The 20,739-nt window shown below is 42.6% G+C and overlaps 1 protein-coding gene across 5 annotated transcripts in view; it reads right to left on the bottom strand.

Annotated features, from left to right (window-relative positions):
• Positions 1 to 20,739, bottom strand: part of sptan1 (spectrin alpha, non-erythrocytic 1) — a 35,957-nt gene that overhangs the window by 5,136 nt on the left and 10,082 nt on the right. The window contains exons 7-42 of one of the 5 annotated variants that reach the window (XM_079179049.1): positions 20,547 to 20,701; positions 19,766 to 19,901; positions 19,522 to 19,623; positions 19,251 to 19,388; positions 18,648 to 18,758; positions 18,429 to 18,506; positions 18,121 to 18,276; positions 17,788 to 17,992; positions 15,875 to 16,056; positions 15,528 to 15,771; positions 15,246 to 15,368; positions 14,912 to 15,129; positions 14,621 to 14,713; positions 14,313 to 14,447; positions 12,833 to 12,981; positions 11,106 to 11,304; positions 10,699 to 10,803; positions 10,578 to 10,610; positions 10,431 to 10,466; positions 9,836 to 9,883; positions 9,151 to 9,242; positions 8,178 to 8,322; positions 7,900 to 8,081; positions 7,660 to 7,759; positions 7,362 to 7,559; positions 7,128 to 7,274; positions 6,935 to 7,038; positions 5,669 to 5,831; positions 5,406 to 5,420; positions 4,367 to 4,498; positions 2,613 to 2,750; positions 2,412 to 2,516; positions 2,026 to 2,234; positions 1,011 to 1,131; positions 314 to 435; positions 75 to 207 (exon numbers count right to left, since the gene is read on the bottom strand). In XM_079179049.1, coding sequence (XP_079035175.1) covers positions 75 to 207; positions 314 to 435; positions 1,011 to 1,131; positions 2,026 to 2,234; positions 2,412 to 2,516; positions 2,613 to 2,750; positions 4,367 to 4,498; positions 5,406 to 5,420; positions 5,669 to 5,831; positions 6,935 to 7,038; positions 7,128 to 7,274; positions 7,362 to 7,559; positions 7,660 to 7,759; positions 7,900 to 8,081; positions 8,178 to 8,322; positions 9,151 to 9,242; positions 9,836 to 9,883; positions 10,431 to 10,466; positions 10,578 to 10,610; positions 10,699 to 10,803; positions 11,106 to 11,304; positions 12,833 to 12,981; positions 14,313 to 14,447; positions 14,621 to 14,713; positions 14,912 to 15,129; positions 15,246 to 15,368; positions 15,528 to 15,771; positions 15,875 to 16,056; positions 17,788 to 17,992; positions 18,121 to 18,276; positions 18,429 to 18,506; positions 18,648 to 18,758; positions 19,251 to 19,388; positions 19,522 to 19,623; positions 19,766 to 19,901; positions 20,547 to 20,701 — 4,752 coding nt within the window. Of the gene's footprint in view, positions 1 to 74; positions 208 to 313; positions 436 to 1,010; positions 1,132 to 2,025; positions 2,235 to 2,411; positions 2,517 to 2,612; positions 2,751 to 4,366; positions 4,499 to 5,405; positions 5,421 to 5,668; positions 5,832 to 6,934; positions 7,039 to 7,127; positions 7,275 to 7,361; positions 7,560 to 7,659; positions 7,760 to 7,899; positions 8,082 to 8,177; positions 8,323 to 9,150; positions 9,243 to 9,835; positions 9,884 to 10,430; positions 10,467 to 10,577; positions 10,614 to 10,698; positions 10,804 to 11,105; positions 11,305 to 12,832; positions 12,982 to 14,312; positions 14,448 to 14,620; positions 14,714 to 14,911; positions 15,130 to 15,245; positions 15,369 to 15,527; positions 15,772 to 15,874; positions 16,057 to 17,787; positions 17,993 to 18,120; positions 18,277 to 18,428; positions 18,507 to 18,647; positions 18,759 to 19,250; positions 19,389 to 19,521; positions 19,624 to 19,765; positions 19,902 to 20,546; positions 20,702 to 20,739 lie in introns of all 5 variants that reach the window. The other 4 variants (XM_079179048.1, XM_079179052.1, XM_079179051.1 and 1 more) reach the window with 4 other exon arrangements.

Below are 20,739 nucleotides of genomic sequence, written 5' to 3' on the forward strand. Positions count from 1 at the left end.
GCAAACCTCATCATCATTATATACATTATATAATGTATATAATGTGTGTGTTATTAACTGGGACAGAAAAGCACCTGCACAGCAGCCAGTGTATCTCCGTAGTCCTCGCTCCCCACTAGATTCAACTTCTCATTAATCCAAGCCTCTTCCTCTTCCACGTTCGCCACAAACTGCTGGTACTCCAGCGACTCCTCCAGCCTCTGTCCCCTGGGAGCACACACGCACACGCACACACACACACACACATATTCACACACCTATCTCTATCTGTGTATGTGTCCTGCAGGGCGAGCGTGTAGCTCAGCAGGCTTACCTCGCTCCAGACAAGTCTTTGAGTTCCTTCCAATGGTCGACAAACTGAGCCAGCCTCTGCTGGATCTCCTCCTGGCCGATGGTGTTGTCATCAGACAACTTCTTCCCAGTGTCCAGCACCGACTGGGAGCACACAAAACAAAGGTCTAATCACTGAATACCAAAGCTACACTAGCTTTAAGTATACAAAGAATATGAATATGGAAAAAGTCAGAATGTGGACCAAATGCAACATTTAAACACCAGTTCAGGTTCAAGGTCAGAAAAATGCAACTTTAAATGCTATTGTGGCATCATTTCATTTACAAATGGGGACTAAAGGCATTTTTTATGATAATACTGACACGAAATCTTTAATGAGGAATGATTGGAATGATAGGAATGATTGAATCATTTAGCGCACAATACCACAGCTCCCATTGACTGGTTCAAATGAGAAACAGAATACGCGGGTTTTACGGGAGTTGTGTGCTATATCTACTTCTCAACAAACAGTTTACATCCATTGGCTACTAACTCTAGTGAGTCAGCTACAGTCACATTTGTTGTGAGTCGACTCTGAGCCCCAAATGCATCTAAAGCCAGACTGTCTAAGGCTTTTGAGGGGCATGAGCAGACTACAAGGCTGCTTTACACAAACTCTGTGGCCTATTAAGATGACAAAAATCAACAACTAGATGAGCAGATGACCCTCTTACCTGAATGGCCGGCTCATGGGCTCCCAGCTCGGCCTCCAGCCTCTTGTGTTTCTTCCTCAGATTCTGTACTCCTGTTAAATCACGTCCATAGTCCTCCGAACTTACAAGCAACTTCTTTTCTCTGTGCGGGGTCGGGACAGAAATGTGAATGTTACGGCTCATTCGGTCTCATTCCTCTGCTCTCCTACCCTTCTATTTCACTCTCCTGTTAAACTGTTGAAACACCCACAGCCTAAGTTCATTCAGACTACATCATTTCATCTGTCTAGATATCATTAATATCAAATAATACAATTATCTTATAAAAAAATAAACTGGGCTGTAAAAGTGTTCTGCCCCTGTCAGCTGTAATGACCAACATGTCATTTTGTATGAAGCTGAAAATGTCTGCCATGATACTTCATGTTATCAACCTAAAGAAATTTAGAAAAATATAATTTGTTAATACCAACTGTGCATCCTTTGGGTGCAGCAAGCTGGACAGCAAAAAGACAAACGCAGTGGAAATCTATTATAAATGCCCAGAATATTTTGTTGAATAAAAACATGTTGTGGATTTTGGAAATGATAACATCCATCTTTCTTCAATACATTTTGACTTGAGGACTTCTACAATTACAGAGTGGATGTACTGAGTGTTTGTGTGTGTGTGTGAGAGAGAAGGTGGACTGTTAATCATGATTTGACAATGTTGACTTTGAAAGTCAACATTGCTTACCCTCACCCAGCACTGCCTGCCATGAATGGAGGATATTCATATTCATACTTCCTCACAGCTTTCACTGGCACAGGGTTGTCTTTTTTACATCACTTTTTTGTCAACACATTTAGATGTGAAAAATAACTGGCTTTGTATATTACTAAAAAAAAGTTTTAAATTAATCTTAGCATTTGACAGAACTCTGTGGCCCACCAGGTGGCGCTCTGACAAGATTATGTTTTGTTTTCTGCAAGTATCCCATCTCCCTTCTGATTCCTTTGCAGAGAACATGATCCCAGGGGGGGGCTCTCTTACTTGATCCAAGACTCTTCATCATCCAGGTCCCTGAAGAACTGATGCAGGCGGTGGGACTCATTGAGCTTGGCGCGGCGACCGGCAGCCATGCTCTTGATCTTAGTGAAGCGGCCGTTGACAGCATCACGCTTGTCCTTCACCTGTGTGGTGTCGAAGGCGTTGCTGCCCATCAGACTGTCAGCCTGGCCGTTCAGGTCCTTCAGGCGATCCTGCAGGGAGGAGGGAGGAGGCACTCATTCTAATTCTGGGTCCGTGAATGGATTTTACAAATCTTTGTAATTTGTGATGAGTCTAAAATTGACAATTGTTTTGAAATGAGGTCTTTTGTGTTCCCTGAGGTACAGTGGACCCACATGCAGAGCCATTTGTTCCAATGTGCTACAAACCTCATGGGCAGAGATATCAGCCTCCAGCAGCTGGTGTTTCTTCAGCAGGTTGTTCACTGAGGCCAGATCTTTGCCATAATCCTCAGAGGCAAGAAGAGCTTCCACCTGGGACAAAGTAAACGTGCACCAGACTTTGAGATAATCTTCTGTACATTAATGCGTCAGTGTTGGTATTCATGTATCTGGCATGCAGACTCTCACCTCAGAGAGCCAGAAGTCAAAGTCTTTGATGCCGGTGTTGAAATTCTGCTGCTTGTTGGCTTCTTTGAGTTTCTGGCTCTTCTCTGCAGATTTGTTGACGAGGAACTGCCACTGTTCATCCAGAGCGCTGAGGCGCGACTGAGGAATAGACAAGTGATGTTTGACGTTATTTTCACTTCACTACTGCATTTAAGATAATGTTCTCTCACATAACTTGTGGAAAGCTTTCTATTTATTTTCAACACAAGACATGTCTTGCAATAGCGTTGAATGATTTGAGCTACAGCTGAGGACTTTTACCAGCATAGCCAGTGAAATGAACAGTCACAAGCTCAATCATTCACTTGCTACATTCTAAATTATGAGTGTAAAAATTGAAATCACGGCTCGTATGATATGAAACGATATGTCACAAAAATGACTAATTGTTAAGTCCTATCTTGTAAGATTGTATCTAAACTGGCAAGATACAATAAGATCCATTAACAGGAAGTTGCCAGAAACATTTCAAATGTATACATCACCATAATTTAAGCACATCTCTCCACCTCCAGCTCAAAAAGGTGCAGTGTATAAGATGTGGCCAGAATTTTCGTTAAAAACATTTAAAAGAAGAACTAACGTTAAAGAGCTTACAGTGTTAACGTTATGTCATTGTGTTGTACAGATCTACTGAAATGAGCATGCTAACCAGTTAACCGCAGCCCGTCCTGTAAGAACACTTGTAACCTGGAGGGGCGATAGTGAGTCACTGTGTGTGATGGTTTGTTTATTGGACAAGAAAACGAGGACTGGGACAATATGCGCCCTAGTTAACACTATCACAATACTTGGGTGCCTCCATTAAATCCTGACATCTTATTATCCATTGTACTTTATCCTCAGTTAGACCTGTTGGGTTATCAAATAAATCCCAAAGATGTTCTTTCTGTGTTCTTTTAATGCTAAAATACTTTAATGATTCAGGGATTTCTTTTTCTCCCACCCCAACCCCCTGCACCCAACCACCAGTGGACTGCTTTGCAGGGAAGAGGGCAGGAAGGAGACAGATCATCAGTTAGCGGCTGTAGCAACTCAAATCCAGCCAGCGCAAACCCCAGAGCTCGTCTAACCTGTGGAACGGCAGCAACAGAGAGTTTGCTGATCCAGCGGTAGACCCCAGCACTGGGGTTTGTACGGCTGAATGTGAGTTGCTACAGCTCTGAAGGTCTGCACGTCTCTTGGTGGCGAGGAGAACAAATCAATAACACAACTTCTTTTCTTCTTTCTGTCACTTTGGATTTACTCGAATAAATCAGAAGGTACACAGACCATACAGCTCCCCGTTAGTGTCACAGTGAACACACAGATAAACAAACTACAGGGCGACACGTGAAGATCATAAGATAGCAGTAGAATTTGGAGCAGCTGTCACAGTTTTAGCAGTTTGGTTGACTCTTATGTATTCTTGCCCAGCTGTTAGTAGTTGGCTTTTTTTAAATAACCAATGGCTGTAAGTTTAGATTGTATGGCCCCAGTAGTAGAGGTGAAATGCTGCCCTATATTTCTTCAGTGGTTTTACACACTGCCAGTTTAACTCTTTCTCAGGGTCTTGCATGATTGGTCACAGGGTTGTTATCCAGTAAGCTCTTACTCTTTGCCCTCGTTATTGTTAATACCTGTAAATCTCATTCTGCTTGATAGGAGGGTCTGCTGAATGCCCAATATTTCATCTGTATACTGTAACGCTGTACAACAATATGTAATGAATATACCTTGACTGCGTCCTCGCTGCCAGCACAGGCTCCTCTCTGGATCAGGGTGTTGCCGGTGTCAATGACCCCTCGAATTCGGTCTGCGTTGGCATGCAGCTCGGCCTCAAACGCCTGATGTTTCTGATGCTTACTCTGACAGCACACATGGAGGCAATGGACACAGCACGAGAATCACAAGGTGGATTTATAGTGCAACTATTCAGAACTCTCCTTAAATTGAGATACACACTTATCATCGAGCATTGCCTTCATACTTACATTCTGCACAAGAGCTGAAATAAAAGTCAGTTTGCCTAAACCTTTACCTGCAGCATTATGGGGCTGACATTAACCTCAGCTTCACAATGCTTCTAAAACTGTGTTTTCAACTGAAAAACTAGAGGGTAACAAATACAAACAATGACTTCAACACAGGACAACGTTCATGACAGACAATGTGTCAGACATCGACAGACACACATTGGCAAACAAGTGAAGAACACAACATGACAGTGGAGAGGAAGGCAGTGTCTGTCACTTTGAAAAAAAACCTACTGAAGGAAGAGTCTCTTCAAAGTTGCTTCATGTCCATGACCTTCTCAGCTGGTCTTAGTAAATACTGTCTTTAAACATCAAAAGCAGCCAGTTAGGCACAGAGACAACAATTCAGAAATTATTCTGTCTCAATTTCATTTCAAGGTCCAATTAGATTAGTTTGACTACAAAGTCAAACATGTGAAGCAAATTTAAAGAACTGAACCCCCTCAAGAACTGAAAATAAAGATGGAAGCCACACCCAACAACTAGTAGCCTGTGATGACAAAACAAACCTAGAAATAAAATGCGTAAAATTAAGACGGAATTAAGCCATTTCTTTTCAAATTAACAAAATAAAAAAACAGGTGGAAAAGAAGCTGGCACTCAACAGTGCTGATGATGGACAAACTGAAGATGGACGGAGTGCTTGTTCTACATCATGTCGACACACACAGCAAAGACATGGACACATGGAAGACAACCTGCTTGGTTGTTAGTCAGCTGACACACTACTCAAACTTACCAGCAGCTTGGACAGCTATAAAAAACACAGGGAGGGATTTGACACGGTTAAAGAAGTTAGCTGAGGACACATGGCTCAATCACCTGGCCTAGAATCAGTTACCATATGTGAACAAGATTGACTCCTCATTTTACAGAAAATGTAAATGTGTGTCATTTACACTTAAAACCATTCTGAAGGGATTCCATGTACTCCTTTCAGACTAGCTGTGTTGCTGTAAACCTCTGTCAGTTGGTCTGTGCTAGTAGAAGCCAAGTGTGTACCTGGATGTTGGTGGGGTCCTTGTAGGACTCATCAGTTGCAGTCTGCAGCTTCTCGCTGATCCAGGCCTCGATCTCGTCCACGTCCCTGCTGAACTGCTGCAGGGTCTGGGATTCGCCCAGCTTGGAACGCTTTTCGATCATCTGAGCCTTCAGCCGGCGCCACCTTTCAAACATCAAAATATGGAGTTTAAAACTAAGCTTGTGCAATCTAACAACTTCTAGAGAATCAAATGTAGGACGTTATAGGCCGGTAGCAATTCTAACATCTATGTCTAAGGTTTAGAGCAGGTGGAGTTTAATCTGGTGAATATGTAGTCTGACAAAATGTGTTGTATGAGTTTCAGTCTGACTTATTCAACTGACAACTATCCATCCTTTCTATTTTCAGCTTTCAAGATAAAAGGATGTTGTTATAGTTTGACTTAAAAGGTAGGGTTGTTATTCTTATTCAAAAAGACTTTTGATATTTCTGTTGAAATTGTTATTACATGCCGACAGAAATCAATGAATCAAATGCTCTGACAAAAGAAAGAAAGAAAAGAAATCCAATAAATCTATGGCTGTCACAGGACTGTAATCAGGCCGTCCAATCATCACACTCATAGCCACCCTGTGGGTTCATCATGCTCATTTGGGGGGAGGGTGTTCAGAGGGAGGTCTGGAGAGACAGGCTGTCAGTGTTGACCCCTTTGAGACTTTCTCACCAGATTTAGTGTCTTTTGGATCTGGTGCTGCTCACTACTTTCTTTGGGACAGAGTTGGCAACACTGGGCTGAGTTTTTAGTTTGGATCATTTTCTAAATCTAGCTTACTCTTGCTAGTTTCTCTAGAATACCAACCCTAGCTTTACCTTGCAGAAAGCTTTAGACACAGTGGACCACTCTCGTGTTGTAAAGGTCATGGTGTATGGGCTTTGGTCATATTGCTGTGACGTGTGTCATATGTGTGAGTGTTAGAACCAAGGGATATTACATGTCCTTTCCTTATACAGTACTTCTATAAATGATGTGCCAGCTGCTTTGAAAAGCAAACTTTTGTTGTATGCGGATGATTCTGCATCACTGCTATCTGAGAAAGATATGTGAGATTGGCATCACTCTTAGTAAGCAGGATGTGATAGAGAGTGGCTCAGCTTTCAATACATTAATGTAAAACTGAATTGAAAATGATACTCAATCCTGTTTGGAACTGAGAGGACGATGTTGAAGACAAACAGGCTGAAAGTTGAGTGTAACAGAACTGAAACAGTCTGCAAATGTTTCCTACCTGTCGAGGACTTCATTGCGGCGGTTGAAGATCTCAGGTTTGGCGTAATGATCAGCTCCAATCAGCTGGTCAGCAAAGGACTGCAGAGCAGCAATCTTCTCCTCCTGCAACCGGGTGACATTTAATCATTAATAGAACACCACTACCCATCAATCTATCAAGCCTTCCCTGAGGAACAGAACGTCTTACTGACCTGCACGTTAATGGCCTTGTCAAAGTCTTCATGTTTCTTGATGAGGGCCTCCACACTGTCCAGGGAGTCACCCTTGTCATCACTGGCAAGGAAGGCTTCACGAGCTGCCATCCAGTTCTCAGCCTGCTCACAGTCCCTGTTGAAGAGCTGCAGAGGGACAAGGACGCCAGTCAGACAGCTGACGACATTATTAAGGTTTCTAAATGGCCACGTCATGGGTCAACACTCCAGTACCTGGAGCTCGAGGCACTGGTCCAACATCATGCGACGCTGCACCCAGGCCTTTTCGAGGTCGGCGCGCTCACGGTCTAGAGCCTCCAGTTTCTGCTGGATCTCAGGACTAGCATAGTGGCCTCGCACCAGCAGCTGCTGACCAAACTGTTCAAAGGCCTGGAAGGTACCGGCACGAGCATCAATCTCTGTGCGGTGTTCCTGGACGACAGAAAAAGAAAAGACAGGCAGTGTTGGATGGCCAAAAACCTGCAATGACATCTGCAATTGTGTACTTTAACTGAAGGGAGGAGTTCAATACCTGGTGTCTTTCCAGAAGGGCCTCGGCTCCGGTGACGTCTTTGGCCAGCTCCTCCGAGGACACCAGCCCTCGTATGCCATTGATCCAGGACATCAGATCTCTGTGCACAGATGAAATGTTGTAACCAAAAAATACCAGACACATTGACTGCATCTCTTCCAAAAAACCCAGTTTTTATTCAGTTCTTCACCCCAAAAACAAATCTGACCCAGTGGCATCCACTAGCTGTTCTCTCCTCACCTGAAGTCAGAGAGGAAGCGCTGCAGGTCGTGCGAGTTGCCAAGCTTGTCTTTGCGCTGATCAGCTCGTCCCACCAGGCTGCTCCAGGCAGTGTTCAGCTCAGTGCATTTCTCCTGGATATCATCCACTGCCTCTGGGTGGGACTGGATCAGACGCTCCGCTGTCTCCCCAAGAGAGTTCACCTAGGCAGGGGAGGAGGGGAAAATGAGTAAAAGACTCAAGGGATGCGATACAATTTCAGCTACAATCTCATATAAATGACTGAAAGACAATCTGACCTTATCCCCCAAAGCTGCCAGGTCTCTCTCAAAGCCTTCATGTTTGCGCTGCAGAGCCTGGACACTGGCCAAGTCATGACCGTAGTTGTCAGTGTTGAGGGCCTGGTTCTTCTCCTCAATCCACTCTTTAGTTTCATCAGCATCCCTTAGGAGGCACAAACAAACAAATGGTCAAATGTTGTGACGGCAATGTGTGTGCTCAAACATCAGGTGTGTGTGTGTGTGCGTGTGTGAGAAAGTGAGTAAGAAGGTTTCCATTTATTTACTGGAAACACTTTATTATATGAAATTAAAGTTTCTATAACTACTGATCAGAATAAAGGTTTCAATTGAAAACCTTTTTATTGAGAGTAAATATGTGCTGAATGAGGCCGTTAGTACTCATGTTAGTATCTTACCAGAGAAAGGTTTTACAAGTGTCTTGCTGTGGAGCCATCTAAATATAAAGTACATTTCTTCATTCCTGTAAGCAGCTACCAACACAATGCTGGCCTATAGTTGCTTGATTTGAGGAAAAGTTACTTAACTTATAAACTTTGGCAATGTAACTTCTCTAAAGGAAGACATACTTTCTTCCTCTTACAAATGAAAAGTTGCATTCATAAGCGATAAACCACTCGCTCACTTGGTCTGGTATGATCAGTATCTATGGTGGCTAATCTTACTTTATATAGATGTTATGTAACGGACTTCTCTCTTCTCTACTTGCAATACTGCTCTCAAATCTCCGGAATAAATTAGATTCTCAACAGCAAACTTTGTTATAATGCAATGCAAAAACATTATTCAAAAAGTGTGTTTTGAAGTGGAAGTTATTGATTATGATGATTGTTTTCCTATTTTACCCCCAGCTTCCCTCAGGCTCCACCCTTCTTTGGCTGTGGTAACTATCACAGACGACAGTGAGGTAAACACACAGACTGTAGGTGATGTCACAGACACCACATGTTCCCCTACGGTCTCTGGTTTGTACCTGTGGAATCGCTGCACCTCGTGGGCACTGCCCAGCATGTTGCTCCTGTCCTCAGCCAGCTGCTGCAGGGACCTCCAGCGATTATTCAGCTCCTACACATAAAATAACTCGGGTAAAACAGCAGGCTACACTCTTCAGTTTGCTCAGCCCTTGTGCTGCCTGTTCCTTCTAGTTTTAGTGTTACAATTGCACTGATTTAATGTATGAGAACTAAACACCCCCTCAATGACAGACACACATCGAATCATTAGCATTTAGCTGCATCATCGGATAAACTTGGAGATCATGATTTAAGGTGAGGAACGCTAGATTAAACATGAACTCACATATAACCATGCAAATACAATATGTGCTAGAAGGGTGCTAATTTACAGAGTGTGTTTGCTGCTCACAGACAGCGATGGACAAGCACAGAGGATGGGTGTGAAGTGCACAAGACTGGATGCATGTTAAGAACATTGCATAACACACGGACAGAAAGAAGAAAATACCAAAAAAGACATCGGATGAGGATGATAACAGGATGAACAAATGTCATGGGAAAAAGGATGAAACCAAACAGAACTAGTAGTCCGGTTTTAGAGACAGAACACCAACTAGGACACCATGATGATGGGGTTAGTTTTCTGATCACAATGCAGGACGGGAGAGCTAGGGGAGGTCCGGGTGGGCAAGTTAATCTTACCTTGATAGTATTAAAGTTAGCTGTTGTTTGAACAGCCAAGCGTATATTCTGTAGTCAAAGGTGAACAAAACATAGCAGAAAGGAGGAGGACAAAGACAGAAAAACACACCAGTCAAGAGTGTTCAGGAAACTCCCATAGTTTGTCTTAGTCTTCTCCCAAGGCAAACCAAGACAATACACCAATCAGGACAAAGTAAGCACTGCCACCATGGCTGCAGCAGAGCAGCCCCAAACACTGAATTATGATGAATCAAACTAAATGCTTGTAAATGATTGAGACCTCTTGAGACGTATAAATTAAAAGAAAGAAAAGAGTTTTTCATCAATGTCTTATCATATCTAATGAGGACATGTAACATCAAGACCCATGCCAGTAAGAGGTCTTTGGGTATGATTGCAGTAGATTCCAGCAGCGTCACACCAGTATCAAACATCAACCCAGTGCTGAGCAGCCATGCACAGTTATAGTATTAGATCAAGACTGATAGGCTGTCACATCTTTGCAGTTGATGCATTTTGTCTAAAAATACATAAAACAGCTGAATGTTTGAATGTATTTTCTGTAGACAGATTTAACCCGTTAGATGAAGCTTACCTTCCATGGAGATGCAGTCTTGGAATCGGCTTCATCCTGTTTAATGAAATGTATGCGTCATACCAGAGTCTTATTTTATTGTTGTGATATTTGAAATGTTTGTTAAATATCAAGCAAAATGGATGTAAAGTGCAGAAAGGGTCAAACCTTGCCAGGAGCAGCACCAAGCAGCTCTTGCTGCTGCTGACAGAAAACAAACAAGATCATTAAATTACAGATAAAACATGGAAGATGGCTCATAAAGTGAAGCCAGGGAAGAAGAACTTACCTGAGCCTGAACCATGGGGGCCTCCTCAGCCATGAGGCCTTCAGACTCCAGCTCAGACGCCACTTTGTTGATGTCCCTCAGACGAGACTCATTGGCCTTTAGGTCCTGGACCAAACAAAAGAACATCATTGTACACTTTTAATGAGACGCGACATGTACAAACAAACTCAACAAAAACACACAGTAGCCATGAGTGTAGTTAAGCAGAATCAAGCAGAAATAGTACCATGAGTTGATGACTCAAGATCAGGTTATACTAGTTGCTTACTAATCAATAACAGACCTAACATGATTTCATCATATAAATGACATCAGAATCAAGTTATAAATGTGTGTTACAGGGAGACAAGTAGTGCAACAACTAGTACAGATGTTTTTCATGAGAGTCTACAGAGAGCTGACGTTACCTTCTGGAAGTCGTCAAACTTCTTCTGCAGGACCTCGACCTGTTCCAGGTCAGAGCCCATCTCTTCATTGGTGAGGGTACTCTCCTTCTCATTGATCCACTGCTGGAGCTCATTGGCCTCACGGAACAACATGAACTTCTTGCAGCTCTTCTCCAGCATGTCCTTGCGTTTCTCTCCCAACTCCAACAGAGTACCATACCTTGAAAAAGGTGCACCCACAGAATTCAATCAAATCAAAAGCTTATCACCCCTCTTATAGCGTAGCTCATTTAAAACTAAAAAGAATTTTAAATAATTAAGAGAACAAATAAGAGAAAATTTGTATTTTTTGCTAGTTGTCAAAATAGAAATGATAAAATCTCATCATTGACAAAAGTATTTTGATAATTGATAAGTTGATCAAGTCATTTATTAAGCAAAGATGGAGAACAGTTGCTGGTTCCATCATTTCCATAGTGAGGATTTCTCTATTTTACATTTTTTACTTTTGACTGTTCCTCTAACAGAACGAGCAATTTGAAAATATCGTGGCCTCTGACATGTTACACATAAAATGAGTTATCCAAAAAACACTGAGAACAATCTACCAACAATGAAAACTCTTTGGTTGCAGTCCTAAACTCGTCATTTAACTGAGAGACTCGTACGACCACGATGGAAAACGAGCTGTGCTGCTACGTCACACACATTTGAATGAGTGAGGAGAGTTTAAGTAACTGACTGATTGATCACATTGTACGTTTGCGTTGCAATAATGAATCAAAACACCACATGGCAATGTTAGGGAAGAAGAAAAGCTTCAGAGCTTTTACAGGGAAAAGCAAAGTCAAACAGACTGAACAAAGAGGAAGATCATTTGATAATCACCAGTTAGAAAAATGTTCTACCAACAGAGTCTGCAGGAAGTACGTTCATGAGCTTTTCATTTCATTGTTTGTTTTTATTCATTTATCAATCTATCATTTATTTCCTACAATAGTTTTGTAATAGCTTTTGTAATCTACTTGTAAAATGATTTTAAGTAAATTCAAATTAAAAGTTGACCAGCTCGCAGATTTCAATCAAGAATCTTGGAGCCGAATCAGCAGAATTTCTCTGACTAGCACCGTCGGACAATGAGGCAACCTGTGCAATAATGAATGAAGCCCAATATGTGCAGAACAGAACGGCTTATGATATGACAAAACAATAAATCAGAAATGAACATCCAAAGTCAAGCCTGGGATGAGAGGGATGTGAAAGGATCTTCTATCCCTGTACTGAATAGAAGAGGAGCGTGAAGAAGACACACCGTCACACAACATGAGGGGTTTTGGGGTTGGGAGGGATGTAAAACTGCGATGATATTTAGTGGCATCACGATCACAAGAACACGCAAGGGACGCTGGTTCCTACTCACAGCTCTTCCACCTGCTTCATGCGCACAGACACGCTGCAGGCCTCCTTGGTGACAAGCCTGCTCAGAGGCAAGGCAACGCACAGCGAGACAAGATTAAGTGGTTAAACACAGCGAGAGGACAGCAGAGGAGACAAGAGAAAGAAGCCAGGGGCAAGGTCATTACTGTTAAAAACTGAGCAGAAGATATGATTAGATGAAAGTAAAGAACAGTTACAGAGCAGAGAAAAGACACTTAAGAGGAACTGTTAACAAATCCAGTCGGAAAGGAGAATTTTGTTAGTAAACTACATTTTGGTTGCAAATTCTCTTTAAGGTGTGGGTTTCTTACTGATTATCAATCTGGTCTTGGCGCAGTGCAATGCTGCCGTGTTCGTCCAGCAGGTTTTCCCTGGACGAGGACTGGGTCGGGTCCAGCTTCTTCACATAAGCAGCAGGAACAAAGCCCTGGCGATCGTTCACCTCCACCTTCCACCAATCCTGCAGCAGGGAGGAGAGGGTATCAGCAAGTGATGTTCATGAGATATTTTGTGATGGAAACCATCATTTTGCAAATAGAGAGGAGAGGTCATGTAGGCGCTTAATGGAGATGGCAACTTAGAGAGTTGTTCCGTGAAACCTAGCACTGAAAATAAAGTCACTGATAAATACTTTTAGTTTAAGGTATAGTGGTAAGCAACTAGAACAACTTCTTAGCTCCTCACAAACCAAACATCAATGCCTTACTGACAACTTTGGAAAACGCAGTCTTTAACATTCATCTTCCATACAGCCGGCAAAAACAAGGACAGCTTTGTTAACAGGCCACCGGAAGATCCACTAGCTCCACAAAATGCAGGATATCAAACATGCCACGAGGGAACATAAGGCTTCTGTGGAAGACATAGAAGGGAAGACTGGTGCACTAAGTTCCTGTATGGACGAGGCTGAAGGTCGCTGCAGAGCACCGCTGACACATTCAAACAACAAAATCGAGGATATCCAAGAAGAAATACAAAAGCTAAGAGCTCCCTTTGATGAATTAGATCAAAAAAGATATGATTCAGTTTTTACAACATGTGATCCCAGCAGGGAGCAGGGATGGGGATCACGGACTGGCATGATCAACATGCTTCGCCAGCACAAAGGAGGAGACACTAGGGAGAGCCAAGATCCTGTTCTTACTGGATCACTCCAACCAATGGGAAATGAAAAACAGGGAAGTGGATAAGAACTAGAAAGGTGCACTAAGTAGAGTGCAGACCACTGATGTAATGTGTGATTAATTGAATACAACCTACAACTCGCTAACCCCCAGTCTGTGCACACTTCATTCAAACTCAACATCAAGCGGCGATGCAAGCAATCGGCTGGAAGGCATCGTAATATACTGGAACCGGTTAACGGCAGTAAGTGAGGAGTCAGCAGGCAGTATAAAACAGGCAATAAAAGGTGTCCCGAGAAAGTGCAAGTCACCGCAACCATGAGAGGACCTTGATCATGCAGCCATAACTAGACAGCCAGAATGTGATGCAGTTTGCTGCAGCAGAATGAGAGGTTAGTGGACAGATAGACAGAATTCTACCGTCGGACCAAATTATTATCTTTAATCTCTTGAACGTGTTTTGTCAAAAGGTTGACTAATTCATTATTAATTGATTACTGATCATTACAGTGACTGACAAATTATTAAATAAATCACTAGAAATTAGCATCCCTAATCCCAATATTAATGTACCTAAATGTCATGTAATATGCGAAATATCTTGAAGTTGAGTTCATGGGGAGTCAGACTGACAGTCTATTGAGCACTGAGCTGTTTTGATCTGTACCTTGTTGGTGCTGTTGAGCAGGGTGAGGATGTCCCCCTTCTTCATGGTAACCTCACGGGGACTCTTCTCCTGGTAGTCGTACAAGGCCAGCACCAGCTCCTTCCCGGTCTCATCATCCGTCGGTGCCACTTGTTGCTGCTCAGTTAAACAAACATTTAGAGTCACTGATTTCCGTTCGGCTTTAACTGAAGAAAGTTTGATTAGCTGAGAAATCCCACAGTCTAGCCATCAGAGGCTGTATTAAAAAGCCCTACAATTAAGCTGAGCACATGTGCAGTGTTGCAGTGTGAAGAGGAATGAAGTTTTACCCTGCAGGACTGGGCCTGTTCCTTCAGAGAGTGGATGCTGCTGCCATAGGCACTCAGGTCAGACATCAGGGCCTCATGCTTCTTCAGCAAAGCCTGAGGAAGACAAACTATTCAGCACAACTGCATCTGTCAAAGGCATACAATGTTGAGCCTTGTGCAATTAATGTAACATGAACAAAAACAGAGCTTAAGATAGAAACAATAAAATATGAACAAATGATACAGTTTATACTTCATTAGTAAGTAGTTGAAAATGCATATGTAACATTGACATAATGATATCTTGTGTACCTCAGCAGAGTCCTCGTCTTTGCCGTAGTCTGGGCTCCCCACGATGGGCTCCTTCTCCCTCATCCAAGACTCGGCCTCGTTGGCATCAGCAAAGTACTGCTGGGCTTGCAGAGAGTCCTCCAAATCCTGTCTCCTCTGGGAGGCCTTAGCCTTCAGCGTGTCCCAGCGTCCATGTAGTTCAACCAGCTTAACTTTCACCTCCTCTCCAGCAAAGTGTCCTGAGAACCCACCAGATGAATGATCAGCACTTTGAATGTTGGGACAATACTTCACTTGCTTAAGGTCACCATCAACTTGTAGGAGATACCAAACAAGGCTTGTTTTAATTGAATACCTTCCTCCACCATAGCTTCTCCTTTCTGGGTAACAGCCTTAATGCGAGGCTCATGACCGGTGATCTCAGCCTGCAGCGCCTGGTGCTTCTTCAGCAGGTTTTGGACACCAATCAGGTCTTTGCCTGAGGAAAACATCAAGAATGACGTTTTGTAAAACTTCACTAATCTGAAATACCTGAGGGTGGTGCTTCAACTGAAACTGAAGCATCCTCCAAGTTCACTGCTTATCTCTGTAAAGTGACCATTTTATAATACAAGTAAAAATAGCTAACGAGTTTTACCTCTGTTAGTAGAGGCAGCAATGGGCTCTTTCTCACGGATCCAAGTCTCCTCGTCCTCCACGTCTCTGAACAGCTGCTGGAGCCGCAGAGAGTCGGACAGTTTCTGTTTGCGTGCAGCCATGGGCTCCCGCAGAGCTTCATAACGCCCCACTAAAGCCTCCTGCTTCTTGCGGATGTTGTCAGCATCAAAGTGTCCCGCCTCTTGGAACTGGCGAGCCTGGATTGTTATGCCATCGATGCGATCCTGGGAGAGAATAATTTATACATTAGCTATTTAATTACTGTGAACCAACTAGTGTCAGTTAGTATCAGGGATGCCTTCATAATGTCAGCCTAACATCAGGTACCTGGTGAGCAGCCACGTCGGCCTCCAGCAGTGCATGTTTCTTCTGCAGGTTCTGGACACTAGTCAGGTCTTTCCCATAGTCGTCTGAAGCCAGGTGGCCCTCAACCTCATACAGCCACAGCTCGATGTCCTCTACGTTCCTGTTGAACTGCTGCTGCTGGTTGGCCTCACGGAGCTTGATGCCTGAAGAAAAAGGGAAGAAATCAAATTCACAATCAAAACTCATCAAGAGCCGTCATACCATCAGTGATGGGGTGCTGCATGCAGAGATGTCATGATGATAGAAACATTTTATACCACAATTCAGAGGAAATATCACGGTTTCATGGTTATTAACCAGAATATGTCTAATAGGCCTATAGTTAATGAACTCAAATATTTCTTATCATCAACTAAGTCATAAAAATACTAGTGCTGGGCAACTATTAACATTTTTAAATCGCATGATTTTTTTGCAATTAATCGCATTGTTATGGCAAAGTTCAATAATGAATTCAAAAGTAGTGTATTGCGCACTTTTATTTTAAAAGTACTGCTATATGAAAAAAAGTGCAATAACATTTGGTTTGTAAACACTTTAAACACAAACGGTGCTTTTTAACTGCAGTATTCCTTTACACAGGAGCAGTTCTATGTATTGCACTAGCTGTGCTCAGTGTGTGACTTTATTTGAAACGTTACACGATAATAACGCGTTAACTTGCCCAGCACTAAAAAATACACAATTCAAAATATTAGGAAATCAGAAAAAGATTGTATTTTTATTGATTGGAAAAGTCTTTTAGTCATGTATAATAGGTGGCGTAGCGCTAGTGTTAGGAAGTGAAACAGCTCAGAATCTTCTCTCTAATATCTAGTTGATGTTGCTGTGAAAACATCTGGATTTAGTCAAGTTCATCACCAAAACTACATTTTACAAGATTACATCTGAACACATCATGATAACGTTATAGTGTACTTTCGCCCAATATTCATTTACATTATGGTGCGTTCAAGCTCCATTCAGTAAATGAATATAAGTGGAAGCTCTGTACCAGAGTCATACAGCAGACAGACCGGTGATGTTGACGGGGTCACAGAAATAAATCTAACTTGTGTTGCATTAGTAATAAGTAATATGACAGTTCATGTGTTTTTGGCATGATGAGACACAGCAGAGTTTTAAAGAAAACTAAAACTACGGCAACATTTTGGATTTAAAGCCGAAGAAAGAGGAGAGCCGAAAAACAGGCGACCTTTATGTTGACCTGCTGATTTTGGTGCCACTTTACTCTCTGCTGCTTCTTCTCATTATATTAGAGTTTACTAGTGCAGCACCCATTGAAAACATGCCCGTTCAGAACAGACAACAGCTTTCTGGAGAACTGCTCAGATATACAACTTCACATTCAACACTGCTTCCAAACAGATTCCTTGCTCTAGCTAGATTGGAGTTGCTACACTATCATTCATGGGCTCTCCCAGTCACATGCTCAACTCGGGAGTAGCTGCTGAGTCAAGTGCCACACCTAAAAGGTAACATTCAGTATATCTGCACCTTTCAAATGGAAGGAACTGCCCTTAAGCTAAATCATTTCATTACTTCCTTTTTTATTATGTTTGTAGGACTCTTGTAGTTGTATTTATTGATAGTACTTGCTTCATTGACGCTGATGTCTGGTTTCATATCTGTTGTTTGACAATGAATGTTTCTTGTCCTCAGGTCTCTCATGAAAAAGACATCTCACTGACAAACCCTGAATAACTAAAGTACTGTCCTTCCTACACTGACATACAATAGTACTGCCATATTTGATTGTAAAATGTCTCATTTGACAATATTAAATTTGTACTTGGATGAAATCAAATCTATTCATATACTGAAGCACCTCCATTTACTTCAGATCTGTTTCAGAGCTTTCCTACAACCAGTACCTTTAAGCTCAGTGGCCTCCAGCAGTTTTTTCCACTGGGAGCTGACTTCCTCCATGCGGCCAGCCGTCTCAGTAGAGGCATAATGCTTTCCATCCAGCAGCTCCTGGCCAGACTTCTGCAGGGCATCAATGCGGCTCTGATTAGCTGACAGCTCCGCTTCAAACGCCTGGTGTTTCTGCACCTTGCCCTGCAGGTTGGAGGGGTCCTGTTGTCAAGAGAGCAGAAGGACGGTTGGAAAAAGGAAACTTCAGAAACAGTGAGGATAACGTGGGGATGTGCAAAAATATTTAAAAAATGGAGGAGAACAAGATCTCCAACTCTTTGATGAACTACCTTGTATGCCTCATCTGTGGCCGTCTTCATCTTCTCGTTGATCCAGCTCTTGAGCTCATCAGAGTCCCTAAAGAACTGCTGCAGGTGGAAAGAGTCCTCCAAGGCAGCACGACGAGACTGAGCACGCTCATGCAGGGCGTTGCGCCGGCTGAGCAGCTATAAACGTGAAAAGGAAGAGAAGACATGTTGCTTTTGAGTTTGCATTGAGTGATGATGACAGAATCCTGCCAGCTGCTTAAGCATTTAGTGCTCATATTTGAGGTGATTTGATTCAAGGGAATGTTGAGGGAGCTGACAGTGGTACTTACAGCATCTCTGCGGGTGGCCACGTCCTCTTTGGCATAGTGGTTGTTTTGGATTAGTTTGGTAGCAAACTCATCCAGGGCCTGGAGATGTACAAGACAAAGAAATTCAAAATATATCCTATTTCATGTAAAACCTGCCAAGGATTGTACAACTTCCATGGAGTAGCAACAGTATTTCAGTAATAGAATGTGTGGACAAGTGGGCTGACTGGAGCAGCTTACAGTGATCTTCTCTTCCTGGGCACTGAGGGACTTCTCAAAGTCCTCGTGTTTCTTCAGCAGTGCCTCGACACTGTCCAGGGAGTCACCAAGGTCTTCATTCAGGAGGAAAGCCTAAATAATGCAGATAAAACATTAAATAGTGGTTCATCACATCAACTACTAGACAATACTCACTAGTGCAACTCTATCCCGAAGAAAGGTTTTGGTTAGAGTTGGGCCGGTGTAAAAACGTTCAGACCAGTTTGATATTTAGCCTCAAAACTGAATCGGTAGAGCGAATGTTACTACAGGTGTTGCACTTGACTACCCTAAGAGAGCCTGGTCCAAAGTTGTTGCTAACAATGGGGCTAACAAAGAAACACATGAACTTTCTAATAAACAAACACAACGTGCACCAGGACCCTCCTCCTCCCTCCCAGCTCTACTGAAACCAGAAAATGATCGTGACACCATCGGCATAGGTTGCTGATGTAGGCCGATCAACATATGCCCGTTCAGGCTGCATAAAAATCAAACTAGTGTCAACTCGTACAGTGGATAGGACCAGCAAAACCCGAAATCGACCCAACTCTAGTTTTGGTGTCAGTCGTTGTGCCAGGTTACCTCTTGTTTGCTCATCCAGTTGTCAACTTGCTCTGTATCTCTGTAGAAGAGCTGCAGGTCCATGCACTGCTCATACTGCTGCCTGCGAACCTCCCACAGCTCCAGCAGAGACTCCTTCTCCTCAGCGAGGATGCCCAGCTACACACAACACAACACATCAGTCTAAACATGTGAACTGGTAACACATGGTACATGGTGGTGTGCTGGTATAGAGAAGTATAATACCACACAAAAGAATGAGAGTACAGTCTGGATTATGTCATAGTCCTACCTTTTCCTTAACCTCTTCAGAAGCGTAGTGTCCTGTATTGAGTAGGGCCTGGCCAGCTTCATCAGTGGCTCTAAAGCTGTCTTCATGAGCATCAATCTCTCCCTGGGACACACAAAAGACAACCTTACATTGCTGCTTTTTACATTTGAAAGAAATGTTGTATTTTAATCCGTATTCAGCTTTTAAAAGGGCAAAGCTAAAATGGGGGTCGAATTCCAAGATCCTCGGACCTGAGAGACTTTACCTTATGCTCCTGGTGGCGGTCCAGCAGAGCCTCGGCTCCAGCCACGTCATTGGCCAGTTCGTCAGCATTGATCAGGGCTTTCATCTCCGTCACCCAGCTGGTCAGATCCCTGAAGTCAGCAGTGAAACGCTGCAGCCTAAAAACAGATCACAAGAGGGCAGGAGTGATGAGTTCTGATTATATAGCGCAGATTACTTTTTAAATTCCTGATTATTACAACAGAGAATTTACCTGAAATAAATATTAGAAAGTTTGCTATTTGGTACCGACTATCAAATATATTAAATAAATCAATATTTGAATACTTTATTCAATCTTCTTAAAAAACAAACAAACAAATGTAACAAGATAATAAACCTTTTGGATGCCAGATCAGAACAAATACTGGACCTCAAATTATAAAGACTGTGACACAGATTCATCTAATCAAGAGTGTTATCCCTCAGATGTATTTTCATCTTTAACAGCAGCCATATAGACATCTTTGTAGATATATACATTCTCTGAAACCTCTGTGTAAATACGAAGAGTAAGAATAAAAGGTTGGAGTTTGACGTTACTCCATACAGAGAACAATGCAATATAAAGTGACAGAACTGATCTGCACAAACATCAAAGTATTGTTTAAACATTATAGATTTTTCTCAGACGCAAATTACCATGACTTTTCCAAAACTTTAAGGGTTTATTTATTTTTCAGTCCACGACTTTTTCAGGTTTTTCATGACCATATAAACCCCGACATTGACAGTTTATAACCAATCCATGTCTGCTCTGTTACCGGTAGGAGTCGTTCAGACGGGTGTGGCGCTCAGCGGCCAGAGTGCGAATCTGTTCCCAGTTGGTGACAAGCTCGTCTTTCTTCAGATGGATTTGTGAGGCATTTTGTGGATGAGTCTGCTGTAGGCGCTCTACATCACCACCCAGTGTGTTGACCTGGAAAGAGAATAGAAAAGGAGAGACAATAAAAGGTT

The sequence above is a fragment of the Pholis gunnellus genome (assembly GCF_910591455.1).
Source record: "Pholis gunnellus genome assembly, chromosome: 18".
NCBI classification, from domain to species: Eukaryota; Metazoa; Chordata; class Actinopteri; order Perciformes; family Pholidae; genus Pholis; species Pholis gunnellus.